The 23,706-nt window shown below is 43.0% G+C and overlaps 2 protein-coding genes across 4 annotated transcripts in view; one reads left to right on the top strand and one right to left on the bottom strand.

Annotated features, from left to right (window-relative positions):
• The window catches only part of Stt3b (STT3 oligosaccharyltransferase complex catalytic subunit B), a 70,528-nt gene extending 55,855 nt beyond the window's left edge, over positions 1-14,673 (top strand). The window contains exons 9-16 of the mRNA XM_051202032.1: positions 943-1,097; positions 1,901-2,112; positions 3,306-3,493; positions 4,171-4,342; positions 5,081-5,254; positions 8,442-8,555; positions 10,785-10,997; positions 13,041-14,673. Coding sequence (XP_051057989.1) covers positions 943-1,097; positions 1,901-2,112; positions 3,306-3,493; positions 4,171-4,342; positions 5,081-5,254; positions 8,442-8,555; positions 10,785-10,997; positions 13,041-13,121 — 1,309 coding nt within the window. The 3' untranslated portion in view covers positions 13,122-14,673. The remainder of the gene's footprint in view (positions 1-942; positions 1,098-1,900; positions 2,113-3,305; positions 3,494-4,170; positions 4,343-5,080; positions 5,255-8,441; positions 8,556-10,784; positions 10,998-13,040) is intronic.
• A 7,890-nt stretch (positions 14,674-22,563) lies between these two features.
• The window catches only part of Osbpl10 (oxysterol binding protein like 10), a 204,460-nt gene continuing 203,317 nt past the window's right edge, over positions 22,564-23,706 (bottom strand). For all 3 annotated transcript variants that reach the window (XM_051202005.1, XM_051202013.1, XM_051202021.1), the window contains one exon: positions 22,564-23,636. In XM_051202005.1, coding sequence (XP_051057962.1) covers positions 23,592-23,636 — 45 coding nt within the window. In that variant the 3' untranslated portion in view covers positions 22,564-23,591. The remainder of the gene's footprint in view (positions 23,637-23,706) is intronic.

Below are 23,706 nucleotides of genomic sequence, written 5' to 3'. Positions count from 1 at the left end.
TTGTCAGAAGCTTTTGTGTCATTTAAAGATGGGGACATTTTTTTTTTAAACTAATGAATATAAAATTTACATCTTGAGTTTTCTAATAGGGTACTGTGTTGCAGATTTATGACATAGGCATGAAGGACTTTTTGTGCAGTTACTTTATGTTACTGCTTTAAGAAAATCTGAAATACGCAAGAGTATCTGGTACATTTTTGAAAAGTTCTATAGAAAAGAACTAATTTTTAAAACTTGGGTTTGGAATTAGACCAACTATTTCAGTGAAACTGTCTTTTAAATGACCTAGTGCTGAGAGGATGTCACTGTTTTCGTGGTTGCCTTCTAGATGGTCCAGTAAAATCCTGCCTACCCCATTTATTGATCTAGTGTCCTTCTGATAGGACACGTAAGGGCTGCTGTGCAAGTTTGCTATTTTTAGCCTGTGGATCCTGAGGTCTGGAAGGAACCAGTTACAGAAGATTGTTCTGATTAAGCTGAATTCCAAAGTTTACTTGTGTTAGTTATATCTACACTTCTAAAGTCATTTTGGCTACTTTGGAATCCCAGAGTGTTTGCAAAATGGCTTTTTCTGTTCTCACACCCATGCCAGCCTCTTGTCTACAAAGGCACTGGAGCATAGGAGTTCCTGAGTGTAAGTGTTTCTGCCACCAGTAAGAGGTGGAGAAGCTTGTTGATGTAGGTGTAGATGATAGAGCTGGATTGCAGAAACCTACCTGAGCAAGGGTTAGAAACCTGAGCCAGCAGTTTGATGAGCTTTTCTTTGACCAGTGTGTACCAAACAGATTGATTTCTACTATAGCTACATCAGTTAAAATACAAGTGTAAATCGGAAAGTTGGGGGAAAGAGTGATGCCGCTCATCAAAGAAAATTTCCTCATCTAAAAGGAACTCGTTTTGTCCTTTCATTGTAAATAATAATGAACTTTATTTTAATATCAGGTATGCAAAAATACACATTCCAATTATTGCATCAGTGTCTGAGCATCAGCCTACGACTTGGGTGTCTTTCTTCTTTGATCTACATATTCTTGTATGTACCTTCCCAGCAGGCCTATGGTTCTGCATCAAAAACATCAACGATGAAAGAGTATTTGGTAAGATTTTTAATAAACTCTTGATTCAGAATGATACTTCGTTTTCCATTTTGAGATTACTTCACTTGAATGTTTTGTTTTCCTTTACTTACATATGTTATGTTCAAGAACATTTTTCTCCTATTTCATGGAGGTGCTTAGCCAAGAGAAATTAGTTGAATTTTCAGTGTATACTTGTTCTAATTACTACTTTTTAAATATAGAGCCTGCATATGAATTTTACATCCTACCCATTCATTATCCACATGAATATTTTTAGTAGCTTCTGATGCTATAGGACCCAAAGACCTCATTGGCTTTTCTGAAGTCTGCAGCCTTTAGCTGACTGTCAACACCCTCTCTAGAGTTCTGGCTAGTGGAAGGCTAATTGTCATTAAGTGCTACCTGACAGGTGTCCATCCATCATGTCAGTGTTCTTGTCACTTATGTTTGCTTTAAAGGAGGCTTTGGCAGACACTGGAGCTGCCTTTCTGTTGTTGGTTCCATAAACTCATGTGCCTACTGATGTAATACGCAAATTCACTGTCACCTGTCAGCTATGGATTTTATAATGTGTGGTGCTATTGACAAATTACATTTACTTTTCCGTATCTGTAATTAATGAAATTTGAATAATACTACATTTCTCTAAACTGGTGATGGTTTTCGTTTAGTCAACTCAACAGGACTGTTTGGTCAATATTAACAATTTTGAAACAGTTGCTTTGTGAGATGCCTCCTTGCAGGTTTGTTCCGTACTGTGGTATTTAACAGTTTCCTGTGAGCACTTCCCCTCAGTGTTGACTGAGAACCTGTCGTTGCAGTTGCTCTGTATGCAATCAGTGCTGTCTACTTTGCTGGCGTGATGGTGCGGCTCATGTTGACTCTGACCCCAGTCGTCTGCATGCTGTCTGCAATTGCCTTCTCCAATGTTTTTGAGCACTATTTGGGAGATGACATGAAAAGGGAAAACCCACCTGTGGAGGACAGCAGTGATGAGGACGACAAAAGAAACCCTGGAAACTTGTATGACAAGGTAAGAGGAGGCGCTGCCTCCATCTTTTCAGTGCCAGGAGTGTCCCCAGATGGAGGCCTGCTGAAATGAGGGTGTGGACTAGCTGTGACTTCCATAGTTTCTTTCCATGGCTGGCTTCAAAATGTAAATCCTAGTTGATCTTCCAGCTCAGAGGAAACAGAATGGAATCAGAGGAGGGATTGTTAATTTTTTTTTTAGCCAGTTGTTCCCTAAGCACTCACTGTATGTTACTACCTTCCCACATCTGAGAATACCTACCCCTCTGATTGGGCTTAACCATGTGGACCATTGCTTTCACTTGTCCTTAGTCTGAGTTTGGTGTGACCTTGGTGCTGAGAGTCAACATCCAGCATTTCATGCATGTTAAGTAAGCACTCTAACTCTGAGCTATTCTCCCAGCCCATGTATAAAACTTTAAAGTGGTAACTTGGTGTTTGAAAGTGGCATTTAAACTCTTGTTTGTTAACACCTATTTGTTCCTGATAAGTGGAATTCACTTTTAAAACCTTAGTAACAATGGGAGCGAGATTGCATTGGACAAAATTGTGGGAAACACTTAAGAATTAGAACACTTGTCTTGAATGACTATTAGGCTTCACTATTTTAATATTGACTAAACTTATCAATACTGATAAGCAGTGGAATGCTGTAGTATAAGAATTGGCTGGAATTCTTTTGTTACTCTAAAATTTGTGAAGGTTTATGTTAAGCGTGCCCCTGTGTTATATTTTACTTTTTTTTCTTTAATCAGCCTTTTAACTTAGAGGTGGTGACTAGTCTGTTCTCTCCTACAAAAAGGGCCTGTGTACGTGTGTGCATCCGTGCATTGAGTTTCTCTCCTAGGAATTGCCTAATCTGGGTTTTAGGTTTCAGGAGTAGAACTCTTTTGTTGTCAGAGGGGAGCTCCATGGTTAACTCCTTTATAGTTAATTAAAAGCTGCCTTCTGCTGTAGAGATAAGTTTGCTCTGAGATCAGCTCCTGGGTTTAAGTGTATTTTCCCATTCACATTGACTTTAAAGTTTATATTGAATTAAAAGGAACAAATCTCCCTATCACCCTTAGAATATCTGATTGCATCTTTTCTGACCATGGAGTTATTGCTGGGTTAATATTCTCCGCGCTTTTCCCAGTTGTGTTGATAAACCAAGTACAGTGGCAAGGCTTCTTCTCACTGTTTGCTGTGCGTCTTCAGGCCGGTAAAGTGAGAAAACACGTAACAGAGCAAGAGAAAACGGAAGAGGGCTTAGGGCCCAACATCAAAAGCATTGTGACCATGCTCATGCTGATGCTCCTCATGATGTTCGCTGTTCACTGCACGTGGGTCACCAGCAATGCCTATTCCAGTCCAAGTGTAGTCCTCGCCTCCTACAATCATGACGGGTAAGGAAACAACTCGGTTGTGGGAAGGGTTAGGCCTATCCTTTTTATTTTGTCTAAAAAAAAAGTATTGTTTGTGAAACTCTGCTTCTGATTCTACTTTTTAAGCCATAGTAGAGATGTTACCCAGGGCTACCCACATGCTAGGGTAACCCCACCCCCTAACTTTACTTTGTTTTTCATGTGGCCTTTCCCCAACCTTTGGGATGGGTGGTATTAACTATATTTTGTGCTCTTTTCAAAAATCTTTCTGCATATGTAGTGGTCACTGGACATCATCATTAGTGTGAAACTTGCTAGAAATGCAAATTATGGAGCCCCCCTAAGCCTACCTGAGAAACCTGGGGCGGGGCCCAGCTAGCTGTGACTTAACAGGCCCTAATGGTTTCCTCATAGCCAGACTCCAGCAGCTGTTCACAGTGCTGCACCTAACCTTCCTACTCACATTTGATCTTACAGATTTGCAGAGGATCAGACTTATTAGTTCATTAGAATCTGATGTTTTATAAGACAAGTGATTTGTTTGCACATTAGTTTGGGAAACACCCCCCTCCCCTCCCCCAAGGGCTTTTAACTACCATCTTTTAAATGAAAACTTTCAGTGATTAAATGTCTCAATTTTAATTATCTCTTTCACAATTTAAAAACACCATTTAAAATAATACTGTGGTTCTTTTCAGTACCAGAAATATCTTAGATGATTTTAGAGAAGCATACTTTTGGCTAAGACAAAATACAGATGAACACGCTCGGGTCATGTCCTGGTGGGACTATGGCTATCAGATCGCTGGGATGGCCAACAGGACTACTCTGGTGGATAATAACACCTGGAACAACAGTCACATAGCACTGGTGAGGACTTGGCATTGTTGTTTGTTTTTAAAGAATAAAAGACTTCATGTTACTCAGACTTTATAATCAAACAGGAAAGATAACAGGTTAAAATACTTGTCTACCTGTGCGTTCTGGTTTCAAGAGTAGTATTATGTATTCAGAATTGCAGGCTGGTTTCCAGTAGCTTTTCATATATGTAGCTGGCTGAGAACTAGGCAAACTCTGGAACTTAAAATACTTGATGTATAATTTTTACACTTCAAATTTAAGAAAAAGTTTGCAAATTTGTAAACAACTATTTTATGTTGTATAAGAAATACAGGTGTACAACTTCAATCTATTATATAGTGAATCTCCATAAATTCACATCTGTGCTTTAAAGTCTGAGTAGATAACTAGGTCATAAATAAATGGGACTCGGGTTTTGTGAGTGTTATGGCTTATGATTTGATGTCTGCTTGGCTCACAAGAGTCTGCTCTGAAAATCATGGGCCAGGCCCAGCCTGAGGATGAAAGGAAACTATCTTTTTAAAAGCTCGCCTTTGTTCATTTTAAAATGCAAATTTTCTAGAACTTAAAACATACATTCTGATTTTGACACTTCAGCTGTAGAATAGTTGTCATATTTAAGATGTTAGTGAATTTCTCTAAGTTTATTACATTCGTGGAAAATAATTCCTACCCAAAATTCATGTATATCAAGCTCAGTGAATTCCATCTTACAGTAAAAATGTACTTTTTTACTTTATCCTGCAGGTAGGAAAAGCTATGTCTTCTAATGAAACAGCCGCCTATAAAATTATGAGGTCTCTGGATGTTGATTATGTGTTGGTTATTTTTGGAGGAGTTATTGGCTATTCTGGTGACGATATCAACAAGTTCCTCTGGATGGTCAGGATAGCTGAAGGGGAGCATCCAAAAGACATTCGGGTAAGGACCACACTGGACATGTTAAAGAGCTCATTTGTTTGCCTGCCTGCCTGCCTGCTTTTCCTTCCCTTCCTTCCCTTCCCCTTTCCCTTCCCCCCTCCCTTCTCCTCTCCTCCCCCTCTCCCACTCTCCCACCCCCCTTTTTCGGTTTCTCTCTGTGTAGCTCTAGCTGGCCTGGAACTGAGGTCCTGCCTTGGCCTCCTAAGGATGAGATTAAAGGTGTGCACTATCACACCCAGTGGTTGCCATCAACACCATTAGATTGATAACCCCATATATATATATATATGTGAAAGTATAATGCTAAACAGCAGGGGTATGTAGTAGACAGTGCTGTCTAGATTCGTGTTCGTGCACTCTGTTCCCGTGGCGAAGGGGTCACCTTACTAATGGTTGTCTTAGCACACACCCTCATGATTGTGCCTCCATCCTACCCTTCTCAGGCCTTCTGGCTTTTTCTTCTCCTACCCTCTTACTTCATCAGTTGGATTACATTTCCATTCTGCTCCACTACCACCCTTAATGTTTATAAATCTGAGAGACCAATAATCTAGAAATGACTGTCTTTGCCTTGGTCCTATGTCTTCCATGAAATATGACATTCATTGATCATGTCACTTAATGCTTTAAAAGCCTTCAACAGATATGAAAAATGGCCTTGAGATCAAATAGATTTGAGTCAGAATTAAAACTGTCAGCTGGGTGCTCCAGGCAGGTTTTTTCTTTTTTTTCCTATTTTACATACCGATCCCAGTTCCCTCCCCCTGCCTCCCTACCTCTCTCCCACCCTCCCATGCCCTCACCATCACCCTTCCATCCCACCACCCTCCCCCCCCAACTCCACAGGGAGGGTGATGCCTTCCAGGAGGGATCATCAAAATCTGTCAAGTCATTTGGAGTAGGGTCTAGGCCCTCCTTCCTGCCTCTAGGCTAAGGGAATATCCCTCTATGGGGAATGTTCTCCCAAAGTCCTTTTGTGTATCAGGGATCTATCCTGGTTCCACTGTCAGAGGTCCCTTAGACTGCCCAGGCCTTCTAACTGAGACCCACGTTTAGGGGTTCTGAGTCGGTACTATGCTGATTTCCCAGCTATCAGCTATGAGTTGCCCCTTGTTAGGTCAGCTGTCTCTGTAGGTTTCTATAGCCTGGTCTTGACCCCTTAGCAACTGAATTCCAGGAATTTGGCTCAGTGTTTAGGTTAGCTGTGGGTGTCTGCTTCTATTTCCACCAGCTACTAGATGAGGGCTCCATGATGGCATATAAGGGAAGGACATTTAAGGTAGACTCTCCACTGTTGCTCAGATTGTTAGTTGGGGTCATCCTTGTAGGTCTCTGGACATTTCTCTAGGGAGTTAGGAGAAAGAGAAGGGGAGGAGAGAAGAACATGTGGGACCAGGAAGATTGAGTCAGGGGACAAATTGAGAGCAAAGAAAGAGAGAGAGATACCATAATAAAGGGAGCCATTAGGTTTGAAGAGAAAACTGACTCTACAGGCAGGGTTTTTTTTTTTTTTTTTTTTTTAATGCCAATCAACAAACGCTTTCAGCATTGGGTCTTTTTCTTAGATCTAGAATTAATGTGTTGCCCAAGGCAAGACTTAGGGTCTCACCACTGAAGATGGGTGAGCATGTGTATGGTGATGTTAAGAATATTTGTAATAATGTAGTTAAAGCCTCATCTTAGTATGGTATTTCTCTTGGCAAAGCACTGTTTTTTTGTTTTTTTAAAAAAGCCTGGAATGCAAGCCCTTTAAACTTAGCCATCCTTTGCTGGTCTCTTGGCCAACCTTGTACCACTCACTGCCAGGCTACTCTGGCCCCTGAATCTTGCCTATCGTCCTTTGCCTGACTCATCTGACACCGGTTTTCAGTGTTCTGTCTTGGAATGCCTCTTCTTCCGCGCACTATCACCTCCCCAAAGCCGTTTTGGGTACACCCATGCCTCTATTTGTCCTCATAAAAAATTGCTTTGTAGTTAGATTTCATTTTCTGTCTCCCACCTTCTGAGGACAGGTAGTTAGAATTGTGCTCAGGTGAAGGAGACACAAAAGACAAGACAGGGGAGAAAGAAACAGGCAGAGATGAAGCATAGTCCCAGATGTCCTGCTCAGGTGAAAATGCTGTGACATTTTCTCCTTAGCTGTACTTAACAACAAATACCTGAAATTTTGTTCTCTTCAAACATGGCTTTAGTTAATGAATTCCTTGTCACCGTTAAAGGTTACAACATGATTGTTTCCAAATACATACTGCGAGCACACACAAATTTCTGTCCTTTTTAAATATTATTTTTAAACTGTGAATAGATAATACAAAGTATGTAAAGAGTTTGTGTCTCATAAGAAAAGAATGCATTCCTTTTATAGTTAGTACCTGCATATCATGTACTTGCAAACTGCTGAGACTATAGACTAAGCCCTGTCAGGAAAAGGAGTGTCTTGAGATGGTATGCCATGCTACAGTGTCTTTACCTAACAGCATATGATTTGTGCACTGTACTGTTTGTCAGGTAAAAGAAGCTGCTGATCGTTCTTGTTATTATTTTTTGTCTGTGATTTTTACTTAAGCAACTAACTAGAAACAAGGTATATATGCAGTTTGCTTCTGTAGACCTTAGGAATCTGTTAAACTATGGCCATCTCTTCATTGATTTTTTTTTTTTTCCCCCCTTATAGTGAGTGTTCCATTAGGTGTATTTGTTCATTTGTTTACATGGCTTAGCTAACCTTTCTTCTCTATGATGAAGATTTATGTCTCTGGCATAGTAAATAATTTTATACAGTCATTATTTGAATCATATAAAATTATCTATAGAACATAGTCCTATAAAAGGGATTTCTCGAATCAGAAATAACATTTTTACTGTCTGAAATTACATCTTTAAAACTATAGCAAACTATCTCTGTAGGGAGGTAAATTTATAAATTAACCTGATAAAAATTACTACAAAAGTAGTGCTACATATTCTTTCTATCTAGTTTGCTGACCATTATCCTCTGCAAGTCAAGGAGGATTTAGGAGTTCATGGGGACACTGGAGGGCAAGCTCCAAAGAGTGATGAGTTGAGGGCACTTGCTCAGAGCGAGCTCTACCTGGTGATAAAAGCATGGGGCTGGGGTCAGTCTCATTCTGTTTTTGTTTGTTGTTTTATCTTGAGCTGACGTTGGACTTGTGGTTTCTTTCCCTAGGAGGGAGACTACTTCACCCAGCAGGGGGAATTCCGTGTAGACAAAGCTGGATCTCCTACTCTGTTAAATTGCCTTATGTATAAAATGTCATACTACAGATTTGGAGAAATGCAGGTTGGTTCAATCAGTTCTTCTGTAATCTTTATTCAAATGTGGGAGGGATTTTATAAGCTTTTTTTTTTAAAATCAGAATAATGATGTCTTAATTGTGCTTTCCCATTATGTTTTGATTTCAAACCCCTGGCCTCTTGCCTCAGTGTTCTCTGAGTGCTAGGCTTATAGGCATGAATCATCTTGCCTAGCTCAGTTTCCTTTTTTATTTTTTGGTGATATGTTAGAGAAAAAATGTTAGACCAGTGTAGACCAATGGCTTTTTCTTGTGTGTAAATAATTGGGGGGGGGGGGGAGTGGGGATGCTTAGATTGATGACTTGGTTTTTGTGGAAACCAAAATATGTTATTCTGACATTTAAAAATTAGTTTTGCACTAAAAGCAATTAATAGCAAACTGAGGTACACTGTGTCCATCCAGCCTCATTTCTGCCTTAAAGACACAAATTCATTTCTCATTTACTGAAGATAATGCTAACTCCAGATGCCTCTATCCAGAGTGGGCACCAAAGCAGTCTGCATTAACCTTACACACTCCCTCAGCTCCTCCCCAAAGGCACGTTTGCCATCACTTGGCCTCAGTGGAAACTGCGGCCTTCTTCCGTTGTCTCTCCACCAGCTTACTATTCTTCGTTGATTGTGGTCTGGGGATCCAATTCTAAGCCATTGCTTTGAGACATTTCATTGAAGTTTCTCCTGTCCTGTGTTGCATGTATTGATAAATTTGTTTATGCTGCTGTTATTCTGTCTTTTGTTGCAGGGATTCCCTCCCAACCTAAGAAATCTCAGGGGCTGGGGGGGGAAAGTGTCTCCCCTGACTATTGCTAATCCTTTTTATAGCCTATAATACTAAGTTGATAGTTTCATTGCAAGCTGTCAGTGAAAGTGAGTTCCACATTACTTTCTAGTCACCTTGGTACTTTAAAATCAGAGGAATTTTTTGTTTACTTTTCCACCAGGAAATGATATTATCTCTAACTATAGGGTTTGTCTGAACCTGAGCATGAAACATTTTATCCATTTGTAAAATACAGTGATGATAGCTAGTATGATCTAGAATTTATATATTTTTGCTATCTGTGTTGTATAAGTAGGTATCTGCTTATTATTCACCTGTGATCATTCTACAGGTGGCTTTAAAAGCAAAGCAACATGCCCACAATGATCTAGGTGTAAATTTTTATTTGTGTTTGTTCTATTCAGAGACCACTTGCCTGGGATCTAAACTCATGCCAGGAAAAAAAAGCACCCGGTCTTATAGTTACTCCAGAAAATAGTTTTTCTGGTATAAATGATGAGTTCTCAGCATGGAGAAGGAGTTTTCTCCCTCTTCAGGTTTATGAACTATTTAATTACGCAGGAGGTGTAATTTTTCTGTTATGTGGACAAGCAAGAATTTACCTATTTTGTTGGGCTAGTTTTATACTGCTTAGAAAGAGGTGGGGTTTTTTGTTTTGTTTTGGTTTTGGTTTTTGTTTTGGTTTTTTGTTTGTTTATCTTAAAGTTTCGGTGTGTCTGCGTGAGTTCGATTTAAGCATGTCCTTTGCTTTTTCCTAAGTCTTCCCATGGTTTAGCTGGCTCAGCTCTTGTTGGAGCTGCCCTTCAAGACATCAGAGCAATGGTTTATATGAGTGTTTATTTTACCGAAAGAGGTGGTAGTGTTTCTACTGCCTCAGTCCCCTGCCTGAGAGCTGAGTGAAGACCACGTGGCATCATGAAACAGAGTTACTGTGAGGCCCTAAGGTGAAAGGAAGCTCCTTCTGCCTGTCCCTTTTGTGGGACAGCTTTTGAGGCAGGCTCTTACCATTTAGCCTTTGGCTGGCTTGAAGCTCACTAAGTAGACCAGGCTGGCTTTAGAACCAGAGATCTTCCTGCCTTGACCTCTTAACATGCTCAGATCAAAGGCATGTAACACCACACTTACACTGCCCATCTGCTTTTTTGTTTTGTTTTTTAATACTGGTTGTTCTCTGTGTAGCTTTGAACACCAGACTGGCCTCAAACGCAAAGAGATCCACCTGCCTCTGCCTCCTGAGTGCTGGGATTAAAGCTGTGCACCACCACCTCCTGGCTTGCTCATATATTTTTAAGGACTCTGTGAAACATTTTGGTGTCTAGGTTTTTTCATAATAAGGAAGAAGGTCATTCGTTGCTCTTTGATAGCCATTGCTGTTTTGCGGTACTGTTTTCCAAAAAGGATGACTGACATTTGGTTCTGATGTTACTTTTGCAGCTAGATTTTCGCACACCCCCAGGTTTTGACCGAACCCGTAACGCCGAGATTGGAAATAAGGACATTAAATTCAAGCATTTGGAGGAAGCCTTTACGTCAGAGCACTGGCTTGTCAGGATATATAAAGTGAAAGCACCAGACAACAGGGAGACACTAGGTCACAAGCCTCGAGTCACCAACATCATCCCCAAACACAAGTATTTGTCAAAGAAGGTGGGTCCCCAGTGAAGGCGTCTTGCTTGGATAGCTCAGACTTGATGGTTCAGTAGACTGGGGTGGAAAATGCTGAAGGCTATTCATAAAGAATATAACTGCTTGTATCAGGTAGACACGGGCTATGGGAATCCTTCTCAGGGGCATGTGAGCAGCCCTGAGCCACAGTTTTCCGGGTGGGCTGCTAGTTACTGGCCAGCCAGTCCAGTAGGTTTTTTTACAAATCCTTTCTTCAGTCTGTGCCATGCTCATTAGTGCTGCGATGCCATTATTGCCCAAAACTGCTTACAAATCAAAACTTAGAATTGGTAGTTATTGATTTCTCGTCTTCAGGTTAAATCACATTTATATTCAAGCTCTACTCTTTGAATGGGGCTTTTATTTATTTTATTTGCTGAGTAAATTGCCTGTGCATACATAGTTGAGTAAAGCCTTCTGAAGGAAAAACCAAAAACTCAAATCATTTTCCTTAAGCTACTTATTTTTAATGTAATTATGACAGAGCTTGTAGGCAGGAATTAGGAGACCATTGCAGTCCTTTTCTAATAATGGGTTAGGAAGTCTTTTGTGGGGGTCATTATTGCTCCCTTACGTCAGGTAGATCTCTTCACCTTCCTACTAAAGATACCTGATCTTAAGGGTATGGATGCAGGATGGGACTGACGGGCAATCAGGGAGCGCTTGCTGTCCTGTAGGCAGGCTCTGGGTGCACAGTTCCCATTAGTAAACTGGTCTGTTACCATATTCCAAAAGGTGCTTAGGTGTTTCCCTAACCCAGAACAGTTCATTTAAATTTAAAATACACACCAAGTATGTCATAGCACAAGTCATGTCATTTATACTTTAAAGGTGATGTTTTATTTACTTTTGTAAAGTGGTCTTGCTGTGTAGCATAGGCTGATCTGAAACTAGGGATCCTCCTGCCTCCACCTCCTTAAATGCTGGGATTACATCCAAGTACCACACGCTTGGTAGATCTGTACGATATTTAAGTGCAAGCACGGGGTCAGAGGACAGTTTGCAGCAGTTGGCTCTGTCCACTGTGACAGTTCTGGGTTCTGGGATCAGCTGAAGAGCAGCCTTAGTGACACGTGCCTTTCCTAGGTAGGACATGCTGTCTTTAACCTAGGTTTCAAAGCCTCCTTGAAGAAGAGGGTTTTTTGTTTGTTTGTTTGTTTGTTTGTTTGTTTGTTTGTTTAAATGTAAAAACCTAGTTCCTTGATGGTGCTGTGCTGTCTTTGAGGTCTTGGATCTGGCCATTCTTTTGGTTTAGCAGATGGTCTTATAGCAGTTTCTACCACCATATCTGCTATGGTCTTCTACCAGAAAACATCTGGGGTGGAAAGCTGGCTCAGTGGGTACAGTGGTTACTGATCCCAGCACCTCCATAAAAAGCATGGAGGCACTGGTAGCTGGGCAGGTCCCTCATTGGCCGGCCAGCCTTGCTGAACTAGAGAGTTCTAGGTTCATTGACCCTATCTCATACAGCAGGGTGGAAAACAATGGAGGTTGACCTCTGACCTCTGTACACATGCATTCAAATGCACACCTATATCCACATAACATATTATATATATACATATTTATATACACACACATGTACATATATATATAATAAATAAAAGAAACTATTTTAGTTAGATACCAAGTGTCAAAAATGTTTTATTTTTACAAGATTTATGAAACTCGAGGAATGTTTATTTATCTTGAAAAGGACATGACATGACAGAATATACCAAGTGACTTTTAAGTTTTGAAGCCTTAGATTGGTACCTGGGATCTGTCCTTGTTAGCGCTGAGCATGTAATGGCTGAGGGATATGTAAGACTGGTAATCTCTTACAGCCAGAGACCTAGTTATATTTACCTCAGCCTTCTTTTCTTTAGTGACAGCGGTGTGAGCTGAGCATTCAAGGGCCATGTCCCAAGACTAGCAACAAACTTAGTGAAATTCTTCATACTAGAGTAAGAGTAAGCTGGGTGTGTCCAGGTGCTTCAGTCTGCAGGAGCCCTGAACTAATACCATGCATTCTTCTCTTTCTAGACTACGAAAAGGAAGCGTGGCTACATTAAAAATAAGCTAGTTTTTAAGAAAGGCAAGAAAACCTCTAAGAAGACTGTCTAAACACACTGTTCTGGCCTGACTTGCAGCAGTCATCCATGTGAGAACCGGTCTTTGCCTTCAGCTCATGTCCTGTTTCACAGCACCAAGGGTACAGAACCATCGCTGGGCCAGGTCAATGTACAAAATTTTCTGGCAGTGTCTCATTTAAAAATTAAATGGTTTATTGGAAACAGCTGTTTTCAATTTGTAACGTGAAGCAAGACAGCCCTGCTGTGAGCATCTGACAGAAGATTTTTTTTATTATTATTATTGGTACATATTACCCTTCAAATCTGAGAATTTGGACTAATTGCACCAAAGAACCCTCTAATTTGGTCCCTGGCACATGCATACTTGTCAGTTTCTTTTTTTCCTTTTACAAGACTTGCATTCTATATCAATTACCCAAATAGCAATATGTAAGACGGACAAACATGACAGATGTAACAAGAGCTTCTTGACCAGTAAACAAACTAGCCCAGGTCTGAGAAAGAAGTGTTAGAGGAGAGTCCTTCCGTGAACTCTATTTATTTTCCGGTTTCTCCGGTGTGAAGAGTGTTTCATCAAATGCCCACTTTGTCGCTCACTGGCGCTGCAAGCAGCTGCTGCTGACGGTGGGCCTCTGTGTAGCTAGCGGACTAGATAGGTGTTTGTGTTCAGGCATGCCTCCGCACTGCAGTTAGCAGGTGTTTTCACCAGGTACTCACAGAGCAGATTTCATGCATTGTTCATTCAAGGGCTAAATTTATATCCTTTGGGAATCATGGCAAGCACACACAGAATGTTGCTGGCTGGGAAGGCTTTGCTACCTTAGTACTGGGGTTGGCACTGTGTTTACATGCAGAAGATTAAGGGGAAAGCCCTTATTAAAGTGGACAGGTATCCAAAGTTCATTTCTGTGACTCTTCAAAATGACAAAGGATTTGTAAACTTCGCCTGGAGTTTCCTCATTTTATACCAGTTTTGTTCATCACAATGATTTTTGTTCACTGCTCCATGTTTTTTAATAAATACCTTAAGCATTTGATGAAACACTCTTTAGTGCTATATAGGCATTTTCTTACTTTTATTACAAATGTGACAATTGTCAAAAGATGCACTAAAATATAAATGGAGACTGAACACGTTCATTTTCCAGCTTATAGGCAACTTTATACAGACTTGAAAACTTTATCCAGTTGTTTAGTAAAGAGAGAGAGAAAGAGAAAGGTTTCCTGCCGCAGGAGAACTTTTTATACAACACGCCACTGCTTTTGGTGGGAAAGTACAGAATAGTATGTACCTTTTATGAAGAAACCGTAATTTACAATGTTCTGTGAGAATGTTACTGCTGATTTCCTTTTTCAAGGTGTAGAATATTCTTTGATTTATAGAATTCATTTTTGACCCGGATGATGGTTCTTTTACAGACCAATAAAAACGGCTGAACATTTTCACAAATAAAGTGTAACTAAATCTGGATTTCTGATACCTTGTCATTTGGGGGATTTTATCTTACTTTGTTGCTTTACAATTCAATGCAGAGAAGTTATTGACCATAAGGGAAATAAAGTTAATTCCAATTTTGTGTTAAGTGTTGTCTTTGGCAGATCTTGTTTTTGGAAGGATCTGCAGAGTTCTGATCCTATCTACCCATCTCCCTCTAACCATCTCACAGAGGTTTTAGCCAGTGTAGGGGAAAAAATAAGTTTACCTCAGACCACTTTAAAATCTCACCTTTTTTACTCAGAATAGAGCACACTCTGACTCATTATGACTTTTTGGTGTCGGGCAGGAGGAAGAGGCCAGGCTGTGAGGGATAGCCACGCCACAGGGCTCCAAGACTGCACAGGGACTGTGTAGGTAGAGCTCATGGTGCTGTGGTGGGGCAGTGAAGAGGTTTTACCACACGGGAGTGTCCAAACCTAAATTTACCCCGTGTGTGATCACTAGCACAGCCTCTCGGTGAAAGTTCGGCATTGTGACCTGGACACTCTAAATTGCAGTTCCAGAGTGTGAACAAGGCTGAATTCAGCTTCCACACTAACGTTGTTACGCTACTTAAGTTCACAGTGGTGGCACTCTGAATGCCCCAGCGGATGACCAGCAGGACAAAGACTGGGCCGTGTGCTAGTAAGTATCCTGCTACGGTGTTGCCATAGCCAAGGGCCCGCAGGCCGTAGGTTCTGGCGCTAGAGCCTTGGTGGTGTTGCTTGCTGGTTAAACGCTTGCCTGGCGTATACACACAGTATCCATAGATAGTTCTGAAGTACACATTCCAGGCTGGGGAAATGACTCAAGCAGTACAGTGCTTGCTGTGTGAGCATGGGGCAGATTCTAGGGGCAGGGGAGGAATGGGGATCCTTGAAGCTCACTGGCAGGTGCTGTGACTGGATTGTTGAGTTTCGGGTTTAGAGAAAGAGACCTTGTCTCAAAGGCCTTTCCATTCCTTTTCATCCGTTTGCAGTGGCTGCTGGTTACCATGGTTTTTGTTAGACGTCTGCAGTGCTGCCCTCAACCCCCGAGAGGCGGGGAGAGGTGGGCATGTAGCAGCCGCAGCCAGCATTGCTGTGGTATGACACCATGAGAAAACAAACTAATGGAGTGCTGTGACAACAGGAACGAGATGTGTCTATGCCATGGTGAATTACAAAAGAGGGGGCAGGTTTATGTCCTGGGCTAGGATCAACACAGCAGAGGCAGTATTCCTGAAACTTGGCGTCTGCCAGTGCCGTATTCTTCCTGTTAGCTTTTATGACACCTAGGTGTGTTTCTCTAAGCGTGGGTAAATGTACCTATTCTCTGAGGCACAGTAGAATCATGGATGTAGTCTTTGCCTACTCAGCTTTTGAAAGACATCCACACTGTTAGGTACAATTGAAGGATGGTTTTCATTGATATATAACATTCCTTCTCTCTGCAGCTTGCTCAGACATGCCACTGATTCTTTGGTTGGTTGGTTTGTTGATGGACGTTTGCGCCAAAAAGGTAGTCAGACCTCCTGCTGCTTACGGTGTGCATCCCTTTGACCGCCCTCCTACCGTTGTTTTCGGGTAGTTGGTTCCTTCCATATCTTTGTCAGCCTTTCTCTTCTCTTACCTTTGTTTCCTCGCCCACCTAGAACTAACTCACTGTGATCCTCCTGCCTCAGCCTCGCATGCGGAGATTATTAGCCACCGCACCCAGCTCAGTGAGAACAGATAAAGACCCTTGTATTCAGTTTTTCCTCGGCTCACCTGTAAGGTGTAGACCATTTGGAAATGAACTTTTTCTGAGGAAGGTGTTTTGTCTTTTGAAAATTCATTAATTTATGTATCTTGTCTATGAGGACTTGGGTGTTTGTGCTACAGATTATTAGGGATTGATCTTTTCAATCTTCTGTATGTATGTGGCTCTCTGTACCATGTCTAAACATTCCATCTGCTGGTGAGCTGACTCAGTGGGTAAAAGCACCTGCTGCCAAGCCTGAAACCTGAGTTCAGTCCCCAGGATACACATAATGGAAGGGAGAGAACAGAGTCCTTCAGTTTGTCTACACATCCACTCCCTCCCTCCCTCCCAGGACACATACACAATAAAATGTAACATTGTAATACTTTTTAAAAGCATTTTCATAAAACCACAAACACAGTGCTTGTCCTATGTTCCTTCCTAGGAAATCGATGACTTTGCCGTTCAGCCTTTTCATCTACCCTGGACTCCCTTGTTGAGTACATTATGGAATGTGTGCTGGTGCTGGTGCTGGTGGTGGTGGTTGCATGTATACCTAAAGTTTTTATTGTAGGAACCGGAGAGATAGCTCAGTGGTTCAGAGCGTTTGCTATTTTTGTAAAGAACCCAGTACCCACACTGGACAACTCACAACTGCCTGTAACTGCAGTTCTAGGGGATCTGATGCCCTCTTCTAACCTGTATAGGTACCCAGAAATGTACAGAGACCCATACACATACATAGAAATAATTATTTATACACATTATATATAAAAAGCATGCTATGTCATATGTATATACACTGTCATAAAGTTTTAATTTCTACTTGTTGGAATATAGAAGCACATATTTTTATATAATGAAATTGCATTTGACCTTGTCATCAGCATTCTAACAGTTATTCAGAGGTTTTGTGTGGTCAGCATCATTACTTGGGAACAATGGCTGTTCTGTTCCTTTCCTTGTGGTGGATATGTACATCACTGGTTTGCTCCAGTGTCACAGCTCAGACATGCTTCTGGTGGATGGACCACTGCATGGCAATGGAACCATCTTGTCTTGTTTCCTCTCTCACTTGCAAAGCTGTAGATCATTTGACATCAAGTATAATTTCTGCTCAAATTAAGCAAATTAATCATGAATGTTTTTTGTTTTGAGATGTGTTTGACACATCTTGATGTCTTCTTACTGTGTAATGTCTTGAACTCATGGCCCTCCTGGATGGATCTACATCAACAGAAAACGGACTAGGACAGAAATTGATGCCAGAGTGTCATTGGTGTGACACATCGGAGCAGATGTTAGGGGAGGATTGTGGAAGGGCTCGGGACTTTGAACACACAAGCTCTGGCTGTTGCGTGGGAGCTGGGAAGGTGAGCGTGGAGAGGGATGCAAATGGAACCCTGGCCTGGATTGTAAGAGGGACACAAAACTATCAAGGCTGTCCATTCCTCATCTGTGATTAACAAGAGACCAGTACCAGTTAAAAAAAAAAAAAAAAAAAACCTGGGAAATATTTCCTCAGGGTCTGCACACACAAGCTGTGTTTCAGAGGAGGCCTAGGCTCTATCTCATGCTGGTAACCAAACTCGGTACTTTGTGATAGTCTCCCGTGTGGTACTGGCAGGAAAGGGTCATGGAGAACAGCAGAGGCTTAGCACTGTAAGGGGCCAGAAGAGGCCATTGGTGATGGTGCAGCCTCAGTGGAGGCCCCAGGATTGAAGAGGTCATGGAGAGAAGCTGAGGCTAAGCACCATGTAGCACAGCAGGACTCCCTGAAGAGAAACCAGGAGGCCACTGAAGGTGCATCCTCCAGTGTAGCGTGGACTCCCGCAGACTGGAGATGCCATGGGTGACCATCACGGAGAGTAGCTGGTATCCGGCAGGGCTGGCCTGAGCCTACAGACAACCCGCATGTGCTGCTGATGGCAGAGCCAGAGGGGTGGGGCTACCCAAGTCCTTTGGAGCCCAGAAGACCATGAGTGAGTCCCAGATGTCAGACACTGAGCTGGGTTTTGGTTTCACTTTGTTCCAGTGGTAATAGCCATGGTTCATCCCCCTTGAAATAAGTCTTTAACTTTTTAATTTTTTAATTCCAGCACTCAGGTGGCAGAGGTAGGTGAATCTCTTAGTTTCAAAACCAGCCTAGTCTGCAGAGCAAGTTCTGGGACAGCCACAGCTACAAAGGGAAACCTTTTCTCAAACCCCACCCCGTTCTCCAAAAGAGACTGGGACTTTGACATAGAATAACTTGAGTCACTTCTGTAACCTTGTCTGCTAAGAATCAAATGCACACCTTCAGGCTGGGCAGCAAGCACCTTTACCTGCTTAACAATCTCATCAACCCTGATAAGACTCTGGGTCACCCCTGACCCATAGAAATAAATTCTTGTTAACGATGAGCATATTTTTAAGTTGTGTCCCCCACTCCCAGTGTCTAGAGAGCCTTTGTGTTGTGCTGCTTGGGCCTTGCCGCTGCCAGTTATGTGTGGTCTTACCTATTTAGTATGGGGGCTTTGGTGGGGTACGCACTACATTAAGAAGCTGTGTGGTTCAGGGGTTCAGTGTCCAGCTGTGATCTTGCCTTTCAGAAGCTTGTTTATCTGCCCGAGAACTAGGGGAATTTAAGAAGCCAGAGTCCCGAACCCAGGTGAAGGGCTGATTGTTGTGTACAAAGCTGGCCTGCCATCATTGCTCCCAAGTTGAAGTTGTATAAGGATCTCAGCCAGATAAGCGAATATAAGCAGTTTCTCCTCCTGTAAAGGTGTGAACATCTCTCTTTGGTCTCTGCCAATCTCTAAGGAACAGTGGTCCCAAACACTGGCTTTATGTCAGAGTCTTCTCTGGTGAACTGGCTTTGGCTTGGTGGCAAAGGCCCCGTATTTTCTTGTAGTTGGATTCCATGCATGTAGACTTCCCAGCCATCTTTGCTGGGCTTTGGTCCATCCTGCTGGCAGAAGGGAACTGACACATCCAGCTGTCCCTTTGGATCCCAGGACACGTGCAGCACCTGTTTCTTGCATCTTCTCTGCCGCCTTAGTTGAGTGGACACTAGCAGAGCTAATCTGTGTCCCTAAACACTGTCTCAGCCTCAGTCCTCACTTTGTGAAAAGTGGGACACATGTGGGGCCTTGTTTCTGGTTCTGACCGCAACCTGGGGGCACTTGGATTTGGAGTGTCAGGGGTCTGCTCTGCTGAGATGGCTTTGGTGGGGGTCATATGGTGGCCAGCCCAGAGCTGTCCTCACTGTTAGAAACCACCATGAGTCACCGTAGGATTCCCCAGTAGCAAAGATCATTAGCATGGTCTGTGAAGTGATAAGTGTCTTTCTAGCCCCACACAGAAAAGCACAGTAACAAACAATGCCGGATGTGAAGGCTGCTCGGCCTCGGTGACCACCCTCTCCCCAGGAGGGAGACCTCACTGTGGGCAAACTTGCCAGCTCCCGTCTCCTGGTTGTGTAGCTTCGCACTGGGTGTGTACTTTATTGTGTTGTTTGGGAATCAATAGTGTTGTTTCTCTATCCTACTGATTCAGGTGTGTGTCCTTTAACAACCCTGTACTACTGTGTTGTCCTAGAGTCTGTAAGCCAGTGCAAGTTCTGTCCCTGTCTAGTGGCCCACAGGCATGTCCTGGCAACTTGGTGAGTCTGATGGAGGAGCTTGTGTCCAGAATACACTAAGAACTACTAGGAAGACAGACACATGGGAGATCTTAATGAGGCCTTGACAGAAGGAATCAAAATGGGAAGTAAATGAGGACAAATGTACTCCCTGCCAGGCTCACTACAGTAGGTGTTGGAGGGTGTGCGGGGACGGACGGACACTGCTTGGCGTTGGTGTGATTTGAGGGAACCACTGCTCTAGGTTGTCAGAAACAGACAAGGTCGGGCTGAGAAGATGGCTCAGCAGTTAAAGGACTTGATGCAAAAGCAAGAGACCTGGGGTTCAGATCCCTAGAAGCCATGCAGGGGCCACATAGGTGTGGCCACTCCTATAACTCCAGCAGTTCTGGGTTTGATTGAATCTGCCCCAAAAAGAGAAGGCTGAAGAGTAGTTGAAAATGATTCCAACATCAACCTAGGACTTGCGAAAGGACACGCGCACACATGTGGAGAGAGAGTTGGGCTCACATAAAGAAAAAAAAATGTCCTTATATGTAAGGAAAAATAGTATCAAAAATGCAAACATGATTTGAGCTAAGGAACCAAAGAATATAATGTAGTGCATGTTTATGGTCTGAGTCAGGTAAATTAGTGCGTTTCTTTCTTGTTCTTAAAGCATTTGCACAGCAGAAGGAACACTTGCCCACGGGGTGATGGTGGGCGGTGTAGGAGTTGGATGTAGGAGTGGGGACTGGGTGTGAATGGGGATCTTGGGAAGTCAGGACACTGTTCTGCAGGACCAGTCCCATCCGTATTCATTCCGCTGACAGCTCTGCACAGTACCAAGAGTAAGGAAAGCAAGCCTCACTCCTTACAACTGACACACTAGAGTGCAGTTCTTGACACAGTGGACACTGGGAGCTCCAGCCAAAACCAATGGCCCACAGGGAGCAGTGAGTGCCAGTCCAAGCAGCAGGGTTCAGGTGGTAGGGAATGGTGTCGGTTTTACTCACCCTTGTCCCACCTGCAGTGTGGAGCAGCCCAGGGACATCCCTCCACTCAAGGGATGGCCGAGCAGAGAGCATGGCTATACCAACCTGTTTGGAAAACTAAATTTGCCTGGCAGTGTTTGAGGTTGCCAGGGGTTCACCAGGTCCAGATCTGAGGAGTGCGGAATTAGGGGGAGGGTAACACGGCTTTATGTCTGAGAACCTGGAGCCAGATTCTAGGAATTTAAGATTTACTTGGGGTGGAGATGGGGGGGGGGGTTTGATGTCCTTGCTCACAAAGGCACCAGATGCCCCGAGCTATTCATGGTTGTGACCCACCTGCTGCTGCTAGGAACGGACCTTGGGTCTTCTGCAGGAGCAGTAAGTGCCCTTCCCCACGGAGCCTTCCCTCCAGCCCCAGAAATCACATTTTAAAACAGCATATACAAGACCAAGGCAGGACCTGCTGAGTGTGGGCCTGGGCTGATAGCGGGGACCAGATCCATCTTCGCCCTGCTTGTTTCGTGAAGCTTTGCCCTGCCATGGAGCCAACAGGAGGAATTGGTGCACTGCACAGCAGGGTAGGTAGCTGCTCTCCAAAGTCACTTACAGGGCAAAAACAAGAACCAAGCCGTTCACAGCGAGAGAGCATGGCCACACTCTGTGGAGTTTAATTTTGGGGTGTAGAATCTTGGGTTTTCTAGACAAGATCATGGATGTGCTTTACCTTGTTCTTGGCCTTGGGGGAAGAGCTTTTCACTTCTCACCTGTGTGGTGTTTGTGGGGTGTTGAATATGAACTTAGTACACTGAGGTTTATTTCATTGTACCCTGAAAGGATGCTGAATCTTGTCAAATGCTTTTTCTGCATGGATTCAGATGACTGTAGTGTGGCATATTGCACTGATAACTTTCTTGCATAGTGCAATCAGCCACCCTTGCCATGTGTAACCAACTTTTTTAAAATGGGCTGAGGAATTTGCTGCAGAAGTAGTTAAGAAATTTTGAGCCAGTATTTACACAGGATGCTGGGTTTCTGGGGGGTTGTTTGTTTTGTTTTTATCTGTTCTTGCTTTGGTGTTGGGCATCATCTGGCAAATTAGGTCAATCCAGAATGGCTGGAGTGTTTGGTAGGATTCATCTAAGAGGCCATCTGGTTCTGCCATTTTTTTCGGTAGGGAGAATTTTAAGTGGCTGATACTAGATCTATTCTGATTTCTTAGTTCATGATTCATTCCTAGTAGGATATGCTTCTAGGAATTTGTTCTTTCCATCCAGGTGTACAATTCTTCCCAGGTCTGTTGTTGACCCTAGACATGGTATTCATAATCATTTGCTTCCATAGAATTGACAGTTAGCAACCCCCTGAGTGATGCTGATCTGGGATTCTGGGACTTTTCAATGTATTTAAGACAGTGTTGGGGACTGAAGACATAGTGGTAGGCAATTGCCAGCATCCAGGAACTGCCAGCATCCAGGTCTAACCGCTTGCTCAAAATCACTTACAAACTCTGGCTCCAAGGAACCCGACACACTGTTCTGGCCTCTGCGGGCACTTCACTCCCATACACACACATAACACACATTTTTCGAGAATTTTTAATATGGCTATTGTTGATTAATCAAGAGCCATCAACCCGAACTTTTAAATCCCTAAAAATAACACACACCAGACACAGGCGTATTTAATGGAAATATATTTGTCTAATATCTACAAAGTGTCAACAGTTGGTCTTAAGAAAGCTGACAAAAGGCACAAAATTAGTATTACTACAGAGAAGCATTCATGCTACTGGATTTTATAAATATTGGAGTGGCATGGTAAAAAATAAATAGAGCACTCAACAGAAATCAAATGAAACTTTCCTCTTGATTTTGTTTGGTTCTGTGATCACCTGTGTGAAGGCTGGAGACTGATACTCAGCTAGGACTGTGGGGAATCGTGTATCCTAGTTACAGTGGCTTTCTTGCATTTTGGGTCAAAATTAAGAAAAAAATACAATTTGTTCTCTTTCCCCAACTAGATGTGAGGCAGTAGTGGTCCGTGTAGTATAGTTAACGCATGCGCGTACTGAACTTCCAGAGCCCTTTGTCATGACTGGGATTTGTTTTCTGCTGTGCAGAACATCAGTTGGCTCAGGCTTTGGGTGTGAGAAGTGTCAGGAAGATGGGATAAAACTACCTGGTGGTCCTAGCTCTGAGTCCTCCAGAGCCGTTCACTTCTAGAAGGGTTCCACATCAGCCACCAGTGACTCCCTGTCCCCTGCCACCAGGAAGGCCCACTTGCTCTTTCTTGGGTGTGGACTCCCCACTTCTGCCAGAAGTGAGCCCCCTTTTCAGACAGGGACCTCAAGCGGCTGTACCACTTCAGCCTGCACTGTGGCAGGAGTTGGGCAGCTGGAAAAGACCTTCATATGTGCAAAGCTACCTTGGCAAAGTGAAAAATAGAAAACATCAAACCTCATGAATAAAAAAGATCAAGATTACCCAGGTCAGCCTTGGCGGGTGCGGTGTGTGCACACGAGCCTCAGCTGGCTTTTGAATAAATCCTCAGGCAGAATATGGGGTGCATATTTCAGTATCCAACCCCCGCTGCTTTCTGATTGAATGCTAACAAGAGGTTCAGCAAACGCCAACAGGATCTTGATACTGTACCACTTTAATTCCTACAAAACCAGGCCTATTGAGGGCAGCACCACACCTCCACCCATCAGTGTGTCTTCCAGAGGGGGTTGAAGTACACCCAGCCATCACCCTGCAAGAGAAGGAGGAGGCTTGATAGGAGGACCTCACAGCAGGGAATTGAGAAGCAAGGACACCTCCCA

Source organism: Phodopus roborovskii, unplaced genomic scaffold (assembly GCF_943737965.1).
Source record: "Phodopus roborovskii unplaced genomic scaffold, PHOROB, whole genome shotgun sequence".
NCBI lineage: Eukaryota > Metazoa > Chordata > Mammalia > Rodentia > Cricetidae > Phodopus > Phodopus roborovskii.
The sequence above is the reverse complement of the archived record's forward strand: the minus strand, read 5'-3'. Positions and strand labels throughout refer to the sequence as shown.